This window comes from Rasamsonia emersonii (assembly GCF_000968595.1).
Source record: "Rasamsonia emersonii CBS 393.64 chromosome Unknown ctg1118621759965, whole genome shotgun sequence".
In the NCBI taxonomy this organism is placed as follows: domain Eukaryota; kingdom Fungi; phylum Ascomycota; class Eurotiomycetes; order Eurotiales; family Trichocomaceae; genus Rasamsonia; species Rasamsonia emersonii.
Window position 1 is genome coordinate 145,122 of NW_013563322.1, and position 15,538 is coordinate 160,659.

A 15,538-nucleotide genomic window follows, 5' to 3' on the forward strand; every position below is an offset into this window, starting at 1 on the left:
CGTCAACTGCATACTCCGTAAACAACAGGAGGATTTGGTCCGTCCAATAAGCACAAGGTCAACGTCCCTTGCTGCTTGTTTCAATGTGTCTCAAAGACACGCATCATTTGTAATCATGGCAGCTCCAGCGCCATGACGTACTGGAATTCATCGATGGTGGGTACAATCCTCGTGGAGCACTGTGATGTAATCGTGTACGGTAAAACAGACACAGAGAAAAATAGAACAGGCGGGTAATGACAAATCCCTGGCTGAATTTTTGCTTACATCATCGCTGGGCAGTTAATAGCGGTTTCGCTAGTCAAAGAGAAAGGATCAGCGCACGGCATGCGTCTGCTTTGTTTCCGACGGAAAACGGAACGTCGCCCGAACGGCCATGATCCGGTAGAAATCTCAATTTTCAAAATCCGGTTCTCACCGCTGGTCGTCGACTCGTTACCTGTCCAAAGAAGAATGCTACCATCTCGATCGCGACAATTCTGCTGCCCAGTTCTGTGCTGCGAACGTACTCCGTACTCCATACGGAGTACTGCGTGCATAGTTTCCTAGATAGGTACCCAAATTCGCCGGACTTGCTAGAATAGGAAAGCCCGTAGAATGCTGCTTCCATCGGTGGACGCAAAGTTGGAACTTGGCAGACCTCCAGCCCAGGGCGGGAGGTGCTAAGCTTCGGGGTATTCCTTTAGCTTGCCACAAATGGGGCCTTAGGAATTACATATCGTCTAGTCCATTGCATGGTGAAGAAAGCTGCTGTCGGCTGCTGTCGGACTGAAAGGGTGGAGTTACTCCGTCCTGACACGAGGCATTCTCCCAGGTTCTGTGGAGCCGGAAAAAAAAAAGTGTTTAGGTGATGACAGTAAGCAGAGATCTCTCAAGTCATCAGATGACTTTCTCTGTGCTCTGTATAACATGACATACATACATGCCATCCATCCCCCAGTCCGGGGATCTGATACCGATCGCGACGTACTAGGAAAACTGATTGGTGTCGCCTCTGTCAGAAAAAAAAAAGTTTAGCCAGCGTCCAGTGAATAAGAATCACCATCACCCCCTGTACTCTCTCTACTCCGTAAATCGTTATCCGTCTCGACAGTGTTGACCGTAAGGCGGGCATGACAACGTCACAACAGTGTGAAGGATCGCAAGGTTTGGCGCATCGAAGCTTTTCCCCATACCCGCGTGACTGAACATTGGGGTGGGAGAATCTGCATCGGTTGACTGTGAAGCTGAAACCATCGGCTGTCGCCACTCATCTCTCTTTTTCCCAACAACACGGCCAATCCCGTGATCTCGGTAGTCAATGCTCGTATTCGTATGGTGTGGAAGAGGACAATTCGCAGAGGCTGTACAGCAGTCAATCGGCGAGACTAATCAATGAATCAAACCACATGTGCGGCGGAAACGGCTCTCTCGAGTCGTCAAGTGCCGCTGCAACCAGGCAGGCCATCAGCCAGATAATCTTGCCTGGCGGAGCCGCGAATGCCGTCAAGGTATGTAGATCTTCGGGCGATCGTGCCGTCTGATTCGACCGTCACAGCCGGACTATCCCTTCCAAGCCTCTGGTGCCGGAATGGAGAGAGGAAGAAATGGAGGCAGACGGCAGAAAACCAGGTCTGATTGTCTTTCTGATTTGCTGAATGCTTCAAGTGCCCTTCCCACGCCCGGCTTGGGACGGCCAATGAAGAAAAAAGTCAGGACTGAGGTCTGTCAGCCTGCTTTCGCGGACGTTTCTCACTGTGCGTGCGCTCAGTCCTCCAAATTGGCTCCTCCAGGAGCTGCCAATTCACCTCAATTGTATTATGCTCGATCGATCCGATGGATCGCGACGGAGAATTTTTTTTGAGATCCAACCACGTCAGGCAAGAGCGCACCTGCCACGCCACGTATCGCAAAGGACGGGGATGGGAGAGAGTTTGCGAGTCAGCCTTGGACGGTACGACCAGACAACAATAAGCATGGGATTCATCACTTGATCGACCCCTCATCCGCGTCGACAGGCTCCGGTTGGCTGCCGGCATGTCACTCGATCGTCCCGACAGGCCGTGGTTCATTTGACGGTAACTGGTGTGCAGCGACCAAACACCCCTGTCGCAGCGTGGCCGCCAAAGTAGGCCAAGTGGGCCATTTTCTCCGACAGACGCGAAACCGTTCGTCAAGACAGTCGGAGTTGATTCCAGTGATCGTGCATTCTTCCCGAATTAACTGCCCATCCAGCCATGATGTCAGTCTAGAGCAGACCAATGGTGTGGATTGGTGATGTCTGCGGCGGCAGGCTGCTTCTCCGCGTGGGGAGGCTTCCGTTCAGCTGACCAGCAAACATTGCCACTGACGCCAGGATTCAGCATACAAAGAATAGCAGGAGCATAGAGTAGATTTCAATCAGGATCCCTCCGTTTGTGTATTTTGGCGGATATCCAGAAAAACCTCTGGTCAATGTCCCTGCCGCGGAATGATATCATAATCTGACAGCCATGGTGTCGCGGAATCGCGGGGAGTTTCGTCTTACTCACTCCCCGGGCCCCGAGTATGATTGCGCCCCCATCCGTACGCTATGTCACTTCATCTCATTATTATTATTTCGACACGACGGGAAGTCTTGGCAGCGACAGGCGGACTTTGAATCAGTGTCGTCGTCATCAGTGTTTGAAGTGTTGAGCAAACGCTGAGACGAGAAAGGACAGGAGATAGAATCCGTATCTCACTACGCAAAACTAAGACGCGTGGTGGCTGACAGGATCGTTCCTGCGGTGTAAGCTTGATCGATAGCCTGTACCTACCTAGCTAGGTAGGTTACACGGAGTAGATAGACTACTGTAGTCTGTAAGGTCATTGCCATTGCATTAATATCATTACTCCATACAGTAGCAACAGCTAAATCAAAGAGTTTCATTTGTACGGCACAGTATCCAACTCCAGCCTGCGCGTGACCTTTGGCCTTATTTGCCTCTTCCGCCCTTGACCGGGGAGAATTGTTTACCTCGGAGGGGCCGCTCAGTGGGGTCCATTATTAGGTAAGTATGGCTGCTAACTAACAGTTACTGGGTTGAGAACGAGGACGTTTGGGAACATGCTCTGTCAAGACTCAACCGTAGTAGATGATCATTGATAATCGTAAGTAGCATCTGTCCGCGTGGACTCGGATCTGGACAGCCGCAACGACAACGGTCCAGTTCGATAGTTCCCGTGATAGGCACAGAGTACTGTACGGTAATTACTGTCCAGGCAGCTGTCCCTAACGGCCTTCGGTGCCCGGTGCCCGGTACCGGCCCAGGAACTCCGTACATATAGGAAGGTCGTTGCTGCCCGATGGATGGCGCAATATTATCGATCAGCTGTGACGTGCGTACAGTACTCTGCAGTCCATCATGCGTGCTATTATTATTAATATGTTGGATTAATATTACTCGTTACAGATAACTTGGGAGGCCTCTCGCCTGCTACCTACCCAGTTAGGTAGTTAAAGCAGGTTCCCGACCCTTGCCAGACGTCTGGTGCAGGGATAAGGAGAAGCCTGCAAGATGCTGATCAGAGTTCTTTCAGTAGTAGTATTATTACCGACCGACAGGTTAGTTCGATGCGAACATTTATGCAATTCCTATCCACGTTATTCTAGCACAACTACTCCGTATCTAATATTTCGCTTAGGTGCCTGACCTATGCCCCCGAGATAACTCCGATGTCAAAGTCCCAGTTTCATTAGCCGAGCAGACACCTGGTTGGTCCTTCGGTGTTAACTCGGTCTTTTAACAGTGGACTCGTTACAGAGTATGTACAGTAACAGCAGTAATGACCGTTTTACCAGGAGTCTGTCTCTGCATGCATCTATGTATGTATGTATGTATAATGCATGCAGGATGAACAACCTGCAAGCTGCACCGTTCAAACAAAAAAAGTGAAAGAAAAGAAAAGAAAAGCAAGGCTGTTAACAGTCTTGCAACGTAGTTGGAGACCAACATTCCGGAACAACTACCATTGGCAATTGCGATCTGTTCGCTGTACAGGAAGAAAGAAAGAAAGAAACCCTGTCAAGAGTCCGGCATTCCAGTTCCGGGAACAAAGCGACTTCGATGGAGAGAGAAAAAAAGAAAAAAAAACAAAAGAAAAAGGCTGATATCGAAGACAAAGAATGCCAACCTATAGTAGAATTCGTGCTTATAATCAATCAACCTACATACTCCGGAGTAGATTGTCTACATGGATTGTCCCTCATGATTTTGATCTTCTCTAACATAACTGACCATCGACGATCTTTATCGACTTCCATCGTCTATCTATATCGATAACACTATTCCTCCTCCGTACTTAGGTCTTAGGTAGGTACCTGATGGACTTGACAGGTAGAGATCCCGAGACAATAAACTACTCCGGAGTACTTTACTATAAACAGTACAGAGTACCTGCTCTCTTAATTCCGATTCCTCAATCTAATAATAGTGGTCTTGTGATTTCTCTCTTTCTCTCTCTTCCTTTAACCCTTCTCGTCCCGTCCCGTCCTGCAGACAAGGATCTCCTAGGTATAAACTAAAGGTTTATCAATAATACTGATATAGATATATATATCTACTTAGTCGTTTCATCAAAGTTAGCTAATAACACGTATCATTCATTATACTATACTCCGTGTACTGTATGTTATAGATCTTTAATTAAAATTATTTCTTACAAGATTTATCTATCTATTACCATGCGCAGCACAGCCTCAAATTAATTAATTAATATTACGAATCCTATAACTAGGTTACATGTACGTACTGTACATACGTACCCGACCAGGCACAGAAACATATCTCCGTGTACAGTACATTATACTCCGTAGACAGAAGATGATAATGATAATAATATTAATAATAATAGTAGTATCATTATTATTAAAGCGGACAAGGAAGACCAAGTCTGGATTGTAACCATTAATATTAGTGAGGATTCTAAGTACTAACCTAGGACCTAATTTCTACATAGTCTATAGGTAGGTAGGTTGGTAAGTACTAAGGCTTAATAGGTAGGAAAAATCAAATCAAAGCAAAGGAAAACGGACTTCGATTAACTGGTAGGTAGGTAGGGGATATGCATTACTGAGTAGTCAGTCTCGAGAATCTCACATGGCCTGATATCCTGATATCGGCGCACATGCGTGGAGATTAATCGTGTTCTATCTATTACTGAGAAAGAATGCAGATAGACAGATACAGTCCTAGATCTAGACGTAAGGGACTTGTTTCTTTTCTTTTCTGAAGCACTCCGACTTTTTCTTTTCTTTTAGATTCATCTATCTAATGGAAAAAGAAAAGAAAGAAATGTGTCATCGATCGATTCGGACGTTTTGTATTGTATTGTTTGTATTGTACATCAGACAGGAAACCAATGCGACCTTGCCGGCCAGAGAGAATCAGAATCAATACCGGGACCCATTAACCGTACTTTTGTGTCTTGTGCCTAGCTTGAAGCGTGAAAAATCTTTAAAATCGTCCGACATCTATCGTCGCCCCATGTACGAGCGGTAAAAGTCGTCAACCGCACTTCCACCGACGCCGATACTGCTGTTGCTGCCACCGCCATTATAACCGTATCCGCTGAGTCTCGATCCAAGGCTCTGGCTCGCCTTCTGCGCGGCACTGACTTTGGCCTGCAGCTCGGCGGTGCCTTGGTCGATCATCTGCAGCTGTGACAGGTGCGAGTTCAGGATCCGGACGATCTGGGAAATCTACAGGACACCAGGTTAGTTGTCTTCACCGAGGCTTTTCATATTCAGCAGTTCTCTTACAGGTTCGTCGGCTTTGTTGGTCTTGCTCAGAGTGGAGGACGCGTTGTTGACCTCCTCGATCATGCTGCTGAGATCCTTACCCATCTCGTCCAACCGCTCCGAAAGTTTTTCGGCAAGTTTGTAGCTTCACAGATGTTAGCCAACCTCTTTTCGTAGAAACAAAAAAATTGAGAGAAAGTACGTACGTTCTTTCTCGCTCCTGATCCGGTCCCTGCAGCGACTCCCCAGGTCCCACCTGTTTCGACAGCATCTCATCAACCTCACGCTCATACCGATCGAGCCACGAGCTCAATTCCTCCTGTTGCCCTTCCACCGAAGCCAGTTGGCGTTCCACCTCCTGAGTTGCACGCTCCGCGTCCACGGTGCTCCCATACAGCTTTTGCACCTTGGATCCGTTCTCCACCAGCATGCGGTCCCACTCGGCCACCTTCTCGGCCTGTTCGCGGAATTCTTTCTGATACTTGGTAAGATCCGTCGCCCAGCGGGTGATAATCTCATCCATCGTTTTGTTCTTCAGACGCGACTGTGCTGGAGGAGCGGGGCCAGCAGTCGAGGCGCCGAGATTAGGTGTCGCAGCCGTCGTAGAAGGCGCTCCGCCTTTAGCGGCATCAGTGGTGGTAGTGGTTGTTGTAGCTGGTGCCGTCGTGGACGGAGCTGTGGTGGCTGCGGTTGTTGCAGCACCAGCAGTTGTTGTAGCAGTAGTAGTAGTGGCAGTAGTAGACGCTGGCTGGGTCGTCTCAGCCGGTTTCCCTAACGAGAACAAGCCACCAGTACTCGGGGCCTGTGTAGGAGCAGCAGTCGCTTTGGTCGTCTCCGCATTGCTCGCAGCAGTGCTCTGTGGCACACTGACCCGGGAAAACAGAGATCCTCCAGCCGGTGCAGGGGTTGAGGACGGAGTCGTCGAGGAAGTGGTGCCGCCCAGACTTGGGAACAGGGGTTTCTGTGGAGTCGCGGTAGACGAAGCGGTGGTGGAGGGCTGTGAAGTTGCTGTCGTGCTGGGGGCGGAAAAGAGAGATTTTTGCGAGTCCGAACTGGTGGAGGGAAATTTAAAAAGTGACGACGACGACTGCATGGCGGGTGTAGTGCTTGTTGATGCTGCCGTTGTTGCAGCACCAAATAAGGGTTTTGAGCCACTATCCGAAGTAGCCGGCGTCTTCTGGTCACCCCCAGCCTGCTTGTCAGTAGTGGCAGCTCCGAACAGAGATCCTCCGCTTGAAGTTGAGGGCGTCGTGCCAAACAAGGGCTTTGATGTGCCGCCTTGTCCGAAGAGACCACCACTCGACGGCGCAGAAGTAGTAGCTGGCGTCGTGGATGCCGCCGACGTAGTTCCAAACGAGGGTTTCTGTCCGCCAAAAAGAGACTGTCCTTGACCGGTTGACGTACCAGACGGCGGAGGACCGACTGGGGTAGTGGATGTCGTGCCGAAAAGAGACGAAGTTCCACCAGACTGGGTAGGAGTAGCGGTAGCGCTACCAAACAGCCCACCAGGCTTTGAAGTGTCGCCAAAAAGGCCGGTGGTCTTTGTCTGGCCCTGCGTAGATGCTTCGCTGGTTTTGTTGGGCGTCTGAGCAGTCGCGCCAAACAGAGAGGTTGACGATGGGGTGGTTGAGGTAGTCTGATTCTGCGACCCAAAGCTGAAAGTCGGAGTATTCGAGCCGCTGCCAGAAGTCGTAGTTGCACTTCCAAACAGCGATGTCTTCTGACCAGAGCTGGTGTTGGCTGTCCCAAACAGTGAGGACGAAGAGGTGCCGCTGGAAGAGGCCCCTACATTGCCAAAGAGACCACCACCGCCAGAGCTGCCTCCGGAACCACTCTGATTCGAACCAAACGGAGTGGTTGATCCAAATAGGCTGCCACTGGAGGCTCCGCTAGAAGCGGGGGTTCCGAAGGAAAAGGTATTCTTGTTCGACATGGCTATTGCAGTGGCTGGGCGCAAGGATTCATTCAGTGTGCTGGGCGAGTGACTGTTAGCCAGAGATGAGAACAAAGAAAAACGCGACACTTACAGTGGCCTGGGGTTGGGCGATAATAAATGCCTGCAAACGAGGCAAACGAGAGAGGATTTACGGCGTGGTGCACCACCCCTCTGAGGTTGGAGTATTGGCCCAGCTCGCTTCTTTATTATTTCTGTAGGGAGTTCGAGATAGACGCGCGACTCGCTGGTCTGAGCTTCCGCCGGTGAATGCCTGGCGGCTTGTTCGCAGCCTCAGGCAGAAACTTATCTTCCGCCTGGCCTGGGCCCTCGAGGACCGCCAGCAGACAGCTGTCGCCAGTTCACTTCCGCCTCACCACCGGTATTGATAATTCACCTTTGCGCCATCCACTATATACATGTTGAAGGGGTAGGGCCACTGCCATCTCAATGTCGGACCGGCCCTTCCGTCCTTCCAGCACCCATCTGGAGCCTCCCCCGAAGGGGGTCGAGCTGGAGGACCCCGGCGCCTCGTCTGGTATGAAGCTATCCCCGCCATGACAAGCATCTGCAAACGTCCATCCAACTCACCATTCTGCACTTTTAGGAAGTGAGGATGAGCATTTTTCCGACGCCAGTGAGGGCCATCGGGACTCCCATTCCCGCTCAGCGTCCCCTGTTCCCCGGACTCGCGTGGAAAAGGTCGACGATCAGCCCCGCTACGGGGAGGTCCCTGGGACGCCCGCATACGAGAAGAGAGAGCAGGATGCAGTCCCAGATGAGATTGAAATAGTCCCTGAAGGCTCACAGAGCAAAAGACTGTCGGGGATAGAAGATCCTGTGACTCCAGGAGGGACTCCCATTCCGCGAACCGTTCTCGAGAAGGTCGATCCAAGTTCACCCAGCTATGGGGAGGTTCCCGGCACAGAAGCATATCAATTGCGGCAAGCAGATACCGTTCCTGATATCGTACTGAAGGCGTCTCAAGCCGGCGAGCAATCCGCGTCACAGGACCCTGCGGCTCCTGTGGCGCCAGCGCACGCTGTTCCCGAGACCCTACTAACCCGTGTCGACACTCTTCCCAACCAAGATCCAACATCACCGCGGCTACGCGCTCACCGCAGGAGCCCCAGTGACGCTATACCAGACGCAACGGAGACTATTCATGACACACCTGGTAAGCTTGACATCCGCTTGGCTCACCGGGCTTCGGGGGACGAATGACCAATTTGGATTTTCGGACGTCATTGTCGATTAGATCCATGTCCCGGACTAGTCCCCGGCGCGCAGAAAACCAGCGAAGCACCATCCTAGCCTTCAAGTAGTTGATCATCTTGCTAACGACTTTAATGATGATGAAGGAGATGATGACGCCTTTGGAAGTGATTTTGATGAATTTGAGGAAGGTGGACAGGTTGCTGCAGACGATGATTTCGGCGATTTTGACGAGCCCTTTGAAGGTCCCGGCGGGGAGGTTACTGGAGATATGGATACCAAAGAGCCTCTCACCCCACCCTCTCTTGTAAGTAGTAGCCCCTGCCATGACAGATATCATATTCTACACTATAGCCTGGAAATATATGATGTTGACCGCAATTTCTACAGCAACCCCTGGCCGACTTTAACAGTATTACGTCCTTATCTGATTTGATGACCGCTACCAACGATTCTCTTGATACACTATTCCCGGACACCAAGGACCTCGCGTCTCTTCCCCCCGTAGAACCTATTCCTGATTCCTCTGCTATCTTCACCAGCGAGCGTTCCCTGTCTTTATGGTCCCAGCTGGTTGCACCACCTCCCTTGCAGCCCCCGAACTGGGTAAAATCTCGGATCCGGAGGCTCTTTTTGGTTTCTCTGGGGGTCCCTGTCGATTTGGACGAGATCTTGCCGGCGTCAAAGCAGAAGAAGCTGATTCTGCCATCAATCGATCTTGATGGATCGGGGGCGCCTTCAGATCCGTCTCAATCCCTGAACAAACCGAAAAAGGATGAGAAGGACGATCCTCAAAATGCATCTTCGACTTCGGCCAACTCGACGGGTTCTGGTTCACGACAGAAATCCAGTCGCCGTCGAGGACCCCCTCCGCCGCCTGAGCTGGACCTTTCTGCAGTGCGGCGGTTGTGCGCGACCACTGATGCAGCCTTGGATGGTCTCACTGACAGCGAGCTGAAGGCTCACGTCAAGGCACTGGAGGATGCCACCGCACGGGCCAGTGAGGTGCTGGAGTACTGGCTCAAGAGACGCGATGGACTTATTAGCGAGAAGGAAGCATTCGAAGGGGTTATTGAAAACCTGGTCAACCACGCCCGGCGCGTTCGGAAGTGATCTGATGTGATACCTTTGCTTATTCTTTTTAATTATTTCTTTTTTGTATTTTTACTGCATAAAGTATGAACGACATTTGATACCAGCGGTCTTAACGACTTTGTCAGAAACGGTGAGAATTATGTACTGTACGGTTGAACAGCCCCGAAGGATCTGTGAGGAAGGAAACAGGAAGGCTACGCTGCATTTGTTGATTCTTGTGTATATATTGTCCCTGAAAGGACATGAATAAACCTTTAATTCGTCCTCCATTTTTCATAATACGGTGTTCCATAGATAACAGATAAATTGTCCGTAGATGCGGGGTTTGCATTCCGACCTAAAGGACCCAACAACGGCAAACGCGGGAAACCGCCCCGAAAGTCTGGAGAAGACACCGAATTCCACTTACTCTCCTCATCTCGAGAATAGTAGCTCGATACTGTCGATCCGATGAATGGAACGATATTATTTCTGGATGGTCTTGAACCCATTCGCAGGAAATAAGACCTGAGAAAGACTTCTTGATCAATTCCTTGAGCTTGAGATGAACGTCTAGACAGGTGGTCTGTCTTAGCTCTATTATTGACCGTTGCAGATGATATATATACGTACGTAACAAATGTGTTGATTAGTATTCCACGCGACTGGACAGAGTACTTAGGGAAAAAAAAGGTAAGAAGCAGCTTGTGATTAATATCTCCCTTCATAATCTAACTGACTGGCTTGCAGGAGATCTTCAAGACAAGATGGGAGCAGCCTCCGACATCACAGTCATTAGGCTCACTCCTGACGAACTCGCCACTAAAGAGATTGGCTCTCACAACCTGCAAGCGGCTGTCGAGGCTCTACATCGGGATGGAATCTGCGTGCTGGAAAACGCCGTCGACCCGGCCCATCTGGACAAGCTGAACGCGCGCATGGTGCCCGAAGCCAAGATCCTCTACGCGAAGGAGGAAACGCACCGCAACTTCGGCGCGAACACGGGCAACATCCAGCAGGAACCGGTGCTGGAGGCGGACTACATCTTCGACGATGTCATCGCCAACCCGTTCGCCGTCGCCGTCGTGGAATGCATGCTGGGCCCCAATCCGGCGCTGCGGTTCTACAGCGCCAACACGGCATTTTACGCCCAGGACCGCCAGCCGGTGCACATCGATGTTGATTTCGACTTCCCCCGCATCCCGTTCGGGTTTTGTATCAACATCAACCTGGTCGACACCTCTCCGGAGAACGGCGCCACGGAAGTCTGGCCCGGGACGCACATCGATACCGACTGCAGCGTCCTTGACCCGACCACGCGAGGGATTAGGAAAGACCTGCTCGAGGCTCGACGGCAGGTACGGCCGCCGGTCCAGCCCTCCCTGCCCAAGGGGTCCCTGATCATCCGCGACTTTCGGCTCTGGCACGCGGGGATGCCCAACAAGACGGACGAGCCGCGCGTGATGCTCGTGACGGTACTGTTTCCGCGGTGGTACCGGAGTAATCTGGAAATAATCCTGCCGGAGAGCGTCAAGGGGAAGATCAACTGGGGGTCGGTCAACCCGTGTGTGAAGTGGGTTGAGGACGGCTACGATTATTTGCGGGGGGCTCACGATCACGACTTTGCTTTGCTGCCATGAAGAGAATCCTACTGAAAAACAGTGGCAAGACGAGTGACTATTTATGACTACATATTCAATGGTTCTTGAGTGTGACGGAGATTATCCGTCTCTTTCTTTCACTAGCTAATCTGGTAGGATGGATACATGTATCTCTCCTTATGATATCTCATCTGTAATTGAAAATATGAGTACAGCGAGAATAAAGTCCGAGACGGCTTTTTTTCCCGTTCAGTCCAACAAAAGAAATTCGATAGAGCGTCAGTGGTCAATCAAGTTAGTCGTTATCGACGGAAACTAGGATCGACCATAAGTGTCGAACACTTCACGTCAATACAGAAGAAAAGGTGTTTGTTTGAAGACTTTATATAACGTATATTTGGCTCAGATTCGGCCATGTTTACTCCCTTTGAGTCTGAATATTTAAATGCCTGACATGGATCTATACGGGTGTGTTGAGGGTGATTAGAACATTTTGGCTCCTTTTTTTAATCATTCCATTCGATACAAGACTGAGAAATCTGATGCATTTGGCGTATTATGATTGAGTATTAAGACTATCTCAACAAGGGGCAGTGCTACGGTGAACGATCAGCTCCTTCTGATTTCCTAATTGGGTAAAAACAAAGCTACAAGGCAGGATAAACTGGAGGATGGAGCGGAACTGCCAAACTTGCTATCACATGACCCCAGTGGCCTGGCTCTGACCTGACCTGCCAGAGAACCAAACTCTCACTTCACCCGGAATCATGACACACAATGGCATGAGCAGAAAGGTCAGAAATTGGCAAAATTCGATGCGAAGTTTCTGTGTCACGTGTTATTACCTATATAGGCTAGTCTAATATCACATGATATGGTCACATGACTATGCTCTTGGGTTAGATTCTGCCCTTTGGGTATGGCAATGTCCATTGTCGACAAAGCAGAGACTGACAGAGATAATAATGCAGACTCGACTACATAGCTCCCAAGGACTGTTTATAGAAGATTACAATCATCATCGCATATGCTTCCAAGAACAGCCTGGTTATCGGAAGTTGGATCAGCACGTTCTTTATCTCTGTGATCGGCATGCAATGGGTCTGGCGTATGCCGATCATGAGTGAGTCGAGACTGGTCCACAGATAAGACCTGTCTTGAATAACTCCTTCGTGCGGAGTATTGCATCGCATGTATTATTTGATGGTCTACATTAAGAGGGAGCACAAAGAACAGAAGGCTTTTGCGAAGTACAGTACGGAGTAAGAATAATGTTCTGACTGTGGCGGACAGGGATTTCCCCCGGGATAGCCAAGAAAAGCCACCCAAGCTAGCGACTGCAGTTGCCCCGATTTGTTCGAAAATTTCTCTTCTCGGGTACTCCGTACAGGAGAGCAGGACGGAGTATTCGTGCTCCGGACGGAGTGTGCGTAAGCCGTAATTCCCTCAGCTGGGCTTTTGGGTATAGCAGAGTTACACTCGCAGGGAAATGCTCCTGTGATCCGCGTGGCCCAGCCAATCATGTCTTGCGTGTTGATGCAGTTCTTGTAGGGAATCGATTTAGCACTGTCTAGTCCCGAGTTACATTATGCCTCCCTCCAGGAACCGGAATCACCACGTCACCACTGCTGGCAGGTGCCAAGCGACAGTGATATACACAGTCTGTGTTGTCGTGAGAAATGTTTCCTCTGCGAAAGATCCAGCAGATCCCTGCTAAAGCAAACCACTATGTATAGAAGCCCACTCCAGTGCCCTGATGTGGCGTCCTGCCAAGACGCCTCTGGCCTTATCTACACCTCACTAAAGACCGATTTGCTTAGCCTGGCCGCCCCCTTTCAATAGAACGATGCTCCTTCCGAGGTTCGCATCTTGACGGCCAATGCAGGCTCATGCCCTATCACTCTCATTGGCACCTGGGGCCTGACCGTTGCTCCGCAGGCCCCGCCAGTAACTCCGAATAGTAAGGTCGCTGCCAAGTTTGCTGCTCGGTCTGTTCCTGCGTGAATCCGAAGACTGCGAAACGGTGATTGCTGCCCAGGTCCTGGCTTAGCCTGGTTCGCTTGGCTATGCGGGCAAGGTCGTAGACCTGGCCTGTCTGTTCCGGGGATCTGGCCTCGATCTGACTACTCCGGACTGCTGCTCCTCTTCGCTCCTTCCTGTCATGCACCCACCGCCGACATCGTGTGACCAACCCCCGTTCGTTCTTTCCCTTCGTCTCTGGTAGAGCCTTCGCTGCTCTCCGTCGCTCCTTCCGCCGTCACCTCGACGTGTCAGTCCTTACTGTGCTGTGTTGCGCCGTCACTTCTGCAGCAGTGGTGACTGCTTCCATTCATTTCCCCTGCGTCGACTGTCGCTATCATCAAGTCCTCACTCCGTTCATTTCTATCCAAGGACAAGTCACCAGATCGATATCTTTACGACTAAATTTTCTATCCTCAGGGAGCTATACGCTATATTCTTTACCATCGTTAGCCAGGACATCATGCCCGCCATCTAAAGGCTTCTTAACTATTTTCAACGGATTCGGTTTCCTCTATCGTGCAGAGAACTGCGTACGTGCATTGAACATCAGATTCGAACTGTCGAAGAAAGTGCAGATCATATCAAAATGAAGGAGCTGCGGCCGTCAATACTGTCGTTCTCCCTGCTGGGACTGGTGCACTCCGCATGGGGAGCAGGCGTCGAGGCTTGGAAATCTCGGAGCGTCTATCAGCTTATGACTGACAGATTTGCCCTTACCGACTTGTCCACGAAGGCGCCATGCGATACCGCCGCAGGACTCTATTGCGGGGGTACCTGGAGGGGGATCATCAACAATCTGGACTACATCCAGGGCATGGGTTTCGACGCCATCTATGTCTCCCCCATCATCAAGAACCTGGAAGGACGCGTATCCTATGGCGAGGCCTACCACGGCTATTGGGCTCAAGATCTCTACGCGTTAAATGAGCATTTCGGCACGGAACAGGACTTCCAGGATTTGATCACGGCTCTGCACAATCGGAGCATGTATCTCATGGTGGATACCACCATCAACAACATGGCGTGGATGACCAATGGAAGCGACCCAGCTACATCGGTCAACTACGGGGCTCTGACGCCTTTCAACCAGGCGAGCTACTACCATCCTTACTGTCCCATCACCAACTACGAAGACTACCCGCTGGCCCAAAGATGCTGGACCGGTGATGACATCGTTGCGCTGCCCGACCTGGCTCAGGAGAAAATCGAGGTAGCCTCGATGCTGAATGCCTGGATCAAATCCACGCTGGCTAATTATTCGATCGATGGTTTACGTATCGACGCCGCCAAGCATGTATATCCGAATTATCTGCCGCAATTCTTCCAAGCTACCGGTTCGATGTTCATGACGGGGGAGGTCTTCGAGCAGAGCGCAGACATCATCTGCAATTATCAGAAGAACTACCTGCCTAGTGTGCCCAATTATCCGATCTACTACGCCGTGATCAGTGCCTTCACCCAGGGGAACGTCAGCGCTTTGTCGGACGAAATTCAGCTCATGTCGGACTTATGTCCGGATGTTACCGCACTGACCACCTTCACCGAAAACCATGATATCTCGCGTTTCGCGTCATATACCGATGATCTCGCGGTAAGTAAGCGTCCGGGCCTCACTGAGCGCTGCTGGGCTAACCGTACTTGTTTCAGCTGGCCAAGAATGTCCTGGCATTCACCATCCTTTTCGACGGCGTGCCGATGGTCTATCAGGGCCAAGAGCAGCACTTTAAAGGCAATGGGACCCCTTATAACCGTGAAGCCCTATGGACCTCCGGCTATAACACCAACGCCCCTCTGTATCAGCTCGTCGCCACGTTGAACAAGGTCCGCAAGCAAGCTGGCCGTGTCGACCCGCAGTACTATGATGTCGTATCTTATCCGATCTACACCGGTTCCAGTGAGATTGCAATCCGCAAGGGTAACGAGGGACGGCAGACTATCCTGGTTCTCTCGTCG

At 50.8% G+C, this 15,538-nt stretch overlaps 4 protein-coding genes across 4 annotated transcripts; 3 read left to right on the plus strand and 1 right to left on the minus strand.

Annotated features, from left to right (window-relative positions):
* Positions 1–5,473: 5,473 nt before the first annotated feature.
* On the minus strand, positions 5,474–7,673 carry T310_0857 (Nucleoporin Nsp1; the record flags this gene model as incomplete). The annotated part of the gene is made up of 3 exons (XM_013476310.1): positions 5,474–5,701; positions 5,762–5,885; positions 5,947–7,673. 3 exons carry the CDS (start codon positions 7,671–7,673, stop codon positions 5,474–5,476), a joined length of 2,079 nt encoding a protein of 692 aa, XP_013331764.1.
* Positions 7,674–8,123: 450 nt separating this feature from the next.
* On the plus strand, positions 8,124–10,001 carry T310_0858 (uncharacterized protein; the record flags this gene model as incomplete). The annotated part of the gene is made up of 4 exons (XM_013476311.1): positions 8,124–8,211; positions 8,281–8,850; positions 8,999–9,195; positions 9,279–10,001. The coding sequence occupies 4 exons, from the start codon at positions 8,124–8,126 to the stop codon at positions 9,999–10,001; spliced, it is 1,578 nt and encodes a 525-aa protein (XP_013331765.1).
* Positions 10,002–10,729: 728 nt separating this feature from the next.
* Positions 10,730–11,602, plus strand: T310_0859 (Phytanoyl-CoA dioxygenase family protein; the record flags this gene model as incomplete). Its single annotated transcript, XM_013476312.1, has 1 exon — positions 10,730–11,602. One exon carries the CDS (start codon positions 10,730–10,732, stop codon positions 11,600–11,602), a length of 873 nt encoding a protein of 290 aa, XP_013331766.1.
* A 2,569-nt stretch (positions 11,603–14,171) lies between these two features.
* T310_0860 (alpha-amylase) lies at positions 14,172–15,538 on the plus strand (the record flags this gene model as incomplete). Its single annotated transcript, XM_013476313.1, has 2 exons — positions 14,172–15,176; positions 15,233–15,538. Coding segments are annotated over 2 exons (1,311 nt in total), but the record flags the coding sequence as incomplete, so codon positions are not given.